Source organism: Hyaena hyaena, unplaced genomic scaffold, assembly GCF_003009895.1.
Source record: "Hyaena hyaena isolate Hyena2069 unplaced genomic scaffold, ASM300989v1 scaffold_165, whole genome shotgun sequence".
Lineage (NCBI taxonomy): Eukaryota > Metazoa > Chordata > Mammalia > Carnivora > Hyaenidae > Hyaena > Hyaena hyaena.
Genome location: NW_024080797.1, coordinates 1,742,321 through 1,746,470, shown reverse-complemented (window position 1 = coordinate 1,746,470; position 4,150 = coordinate 1,742,321). Strand labels below are relative to the sequence as shown.

Here is a 4,150-nt window from a genome sequence, read left to right as displayed (position 1 = left end):
AAAAAAAAAAAAAAAAGAAGTCCAGAAAAGTTACAAAAGTTGGCGAAACTGCTGACAAGAAAAGGAAAAGAAAGCAACAGATAAAAAGCTTTAGAAGAACAGAGTGGAGTGAGACTAGAAATAACCCTTACTGGCACCAGTACGTGTGATTATAGGATACTCTTGGCTAGATTGGTCAAGACCACCATTTAAACAGTGAGATGGAAGACAACTGGGCTGTTTTTGGGTTGAAAGGTTGCTGAGAATACAGGTAAAATGCTTGATCATAAAGTCCCACTGAGTGGGAAAGGCAGTTATATGAAAAGATGGTGGATGCTGCAAAGGAAGAATTGGATTTAATGACTGAATAGACATGGAAGATGGAGGAGAAGGATTCCTAATGCATTTGTCTGGAAGAACTGACAAATGACCAAAGAAGAATTCTTCTACAGGGGGGTAGGCTACTCTGTAGAAAAATGAATTACTCAAAACTATACTGTAAGGTTTAGACTGAAGAAGGTTCTTAGGAAAACAGCCCTGTCATTTTAGAGAAATAGGAATCAAGTGAGGCCCACAGAAGTGAAATGACTTTGACGAAGCCACAAGGTACCAATCGAGACTAGAAATGACTTTGAACTCCAGGCCATTCTATTATACCACAGAGCCTCACTAATATCTGGAGTTTGACACAATACAGGACATACAAATGGTGATGCTTCATGAGGAACTTCAACAGCACTAAAATTGGTTTGAATTTCTATGTTTATTTCAGGTGATAGTGGGGAAATATGATTCAGGAACAAAACGAATGACAGGAAAAGCCAATATGAGGTAAAATATTTGCTCTGGTAATCCACACGGAGATAATCAAGAGTTGGATGTAGAATGACACAAGCACCTTAAAATATTCTAATGTGAGAACATTTAATGCTTCAAAATCCTCTCAATGTTATTTGGCAACATAGATGATAGGACATATAAATTTATTATGGCTTAGGATTTTTAACATTAAGAAGAGCTTTTGCTTACTTTTAAGGTTCTTTTTATGTTACAGAAATAGGAAATACTGAATTGAAGTCTGATTAGGTCTCTTTTAAGGGGCCAGATATTTGCCTTACCTTTACTACCTTGTAGTCACACAAGTATTCCACCTCATAATTGTTTAGATTCCTTTTGGTGATTCCAATCGATTTACATGTGAGTTTTTCTTTTCTACATAATTCCTGAAGAGTATCAAGTGAAACTAGGCAAGGCACACACCAAGCTACAATAAGAAAATAGAATTCTTTACTAATGAAACAGCTACTCAATTAAAACAAAAAAAAAGAAAAGGAAAAACTTAAGACCTCCATATCCCCACCCTTCAACTGGCAATTGTACAGGACTGAAAATTCGTACAAGAAACCATTTATGTGTCTTGAAGAAAAGTTAAGCATTAAAGAACTGTTTTGGTAAATTGGTCTTCTTGGATTTTCTCCTGGGTCTCTATCCTACTATGCCTAACGTCAATTAATTTCTACTAGGCCACCTGAACAAAAAGTTTTATGTCTGCTTTCCCCTAAAATTGCATACAGATGCAAAAGACAACAGAGATAATGTTTTTGACTCTTCCATTATATTCTATGTAGAATATAATTGCCATTTTAACAAAATGTAGACCCCTAAGGCAAACTTACTGTTATTAAAAGTATCTTATTAAAACAGCCTTGTAAGTTGTTTAAAAGAACTTTCCCCCCTTCTCTTAGCTGGACAATAAGAAGTGAAATCTAATTGAAATATAGTTCTATAGTCACATACTCATACATCACATGTCCTACTTTTCCCATTCTGGAAAGCTGCATGAAATTTTCACTCCATTTATTACTTTGCCTCTGCTGTAACGTATTATTATCAAGGTAAATAAGCCCTAGATTATAATAAATAATGTGGAATATAGTTTCATAATGTTCATTTCCTCTATTGTTTTTAAAGCCAAGGCTTACAAAACAGCATTCAATTTACATAATCCATATACCAAGCTTAAAGAAAATCGGACACACTCATAATTAGTCTTACAGAAGCCAGTAACTAAATGTGCTGCAGAAGATTTTACTCTGAAATTTATGTAAACAGTATGCTACCATATGGCATATAAATGAACACAAACGGATGTTTAAAAATACATAATGAACTTGTTTTTATGGCTAGTGTTATGGTAAGCACTAGAAACAATCAAGGTGCTCTGCCCCAGCCACATGAGATTGCCACCTTTCCGGATTTCAGATACACTGAAAAAATGTGAGGGTTGGAGGAAATCGGAATTAACCAAACAAATCTAACAGACTCCAGCTTTCATTGGTAGCTCTCCAAGGTAGTTGTGATAACTCTTCGTTTTCAGGTAATTTCCAAGAAGAGAGAACACAGCTGCTCTTACCATACACATCCTTCCCTCGCCCTCCCCAACTCACACAGGGGCTTCATTGTCAGAAACCTTGAAGCACGATTTCCACCACCCCGCTTCCTACAAAAGATTCGTAATTCGAGACCCAGAAAATGAAAGGTACTTTCTCCCCCCAAAAACTGGCGAAGAGATTGCTTGCTGCGAAGTGGCGGCTTGGGGGTAGGAGGGTGGTAGAACAGACATGGCCATTTAAAACTCTTCCATTTAAAAAAAAAAAACTTCGGGGTGTTTTGTGTTAACCTCATTATGCTGATCACGTGCAAAGGAGGTTCCTGTTGGATATCGACCCAAGGTGTGCATGTCTGTTGTTCCTACCATTCGTTTCTATCTAGCTTTAAGTAACTTGAGGATTCAAGACAACTCTCGACGGAAATGCTATTTTTGAGAAACAAACAAACAAACAAAAACCCTGGAACACAGAAAACCGCAAATCCCTGGTAACAATTCTACTATCTATGATAATGCGGAAAAAAATTTGCAAGAGTTAACATTTCATTACCACTACAAAAACCTTACACATGGTTCACACTAATCCCCGTAGGAGAAAAGTTGGGGGGTACTGAGTTGATAATCTAGGCTGGAGAGGAGGAGTGCTGGAAAACACCTTTACATTCTAGAATGCCTTGAAAATTCCAGTCTTCCAGACACGCGCGCGACACCCACCCGCGCGCGCTCACACACACGCTCAGTACCTAATCCTCTGGCGTCCACGTAAATAACACGCAAGTTCCCGGTGGGCATAACAATTATCGTCAGCCAGAGGCTGCGTCTTCAAACACCCACTTACCGGGGGATATTCTCCGACGGGAAATTGACCCTATCAAGGCGCCCAAACTGGGCGTTCACACTTCAGCCCCGATTTCTTTTCTCCCTCGGCTACCGAGGTCACGTCTACACCACGGGCTACTTCCCGCTTCCCAGTTAAAAGGCCAGCCGGAACCCAAAACGGGAGTCCCGCCCAAACCACCACAAAGGAGTAAACCACACGCGTGCCCGCAGGCCCTCGAGCCCCCCGCCCCCCGCCCCGGGGATTACCAGGAGCCGCGGCGGCCGCCCGAATACCTCCACACGGCGACCAGGCGGAGACGGGCCTCGGGCCCAACGGGCAGCGGGGGTCGGGCCACGGAGTCCGCCGGACGTCGGCGGAGCGAGAGAGAGCCGACCTCGGGGCAGGGCGCGCGGGCCGGGCCCCGCGGAAGCGCGGCGCAGGAGACGGCGGGGAGCGGGCGGGTCGTGCCGCGAGAAGGGTCAGGGGCCGGGGGATAGGTGAAGCCCGCGGCGCGCCTTTGGGGGCCAAGGTGTCACCAGGGCGGGGGGCGGCGTCGCGCCGCGTCGCTCTCTGGCGGGCCCACGGGTCCCGGCCCCGCTTTCCGGGCCTCGGGAGTTTGCCTGGAGAACGGGGGATAGTGAGGGACGCCGCTCTCCAGCCCTCACCTCCTCGCGTCTCGGCCCCGGCCGCCGCCATCTTGAGGAGCTTTCATTCAAACTGGCGCGGTCTGACGGGATAGCTCAGCTGGCCGGACGCCCCGCCCCCGCCCGGCCAGCGCGGGAGTCGGGGGCCGGGGCTGGGGGCCGGTACCCGCGAGGCGTCCTGACGTCACCGAAGACCGACCCCGGCCGCGGCGGCGAGCGCGCATGCGTCCCACGTCGCATCCCGACGCGCAGGAGGTTGCGGGAGTCGCTGGGGAAGGTGGGCGGGGCGCGTACGCGGTCGGGGTTCGGGCGCTCCCC

General features: G+C 46.0%; 1 protein-coding gene across 6 annotated transcripts in view; it reads right to left on the bottom strand.

Moving 5' to 3' along the window:
• The window catches only part of SUV39H2 (suppressor of variegation 3-9 homolog 2), a 23,790-nt gene extending 19,640 nt beyond the window's left edge, over positions 1 to 4,150 (bottom strand). For 3 of the 6 annotated variants that reach the window (XM_039240024.1, XM_039240029.1, XM_039240028.1), the window contains exons 1-2: positions 3,854 to 4,150; positions 1,098 to 1,243 (exon numbers count right to left, since the gene is read on the bottom strand). In XM_039240024.1, the coding sequence (XP_039095955.1) occupies positions 1,098 to 1,243; positions 3,854 to 3,884 (177 nt within the window). In that variant the 5' untranslated portion in view covers positions 3,885 to 4,150. The other 3 variants (XM_039240027.1, XM_039240025.1, XM_039240026.1) reach the window with 3 other exon arrangements.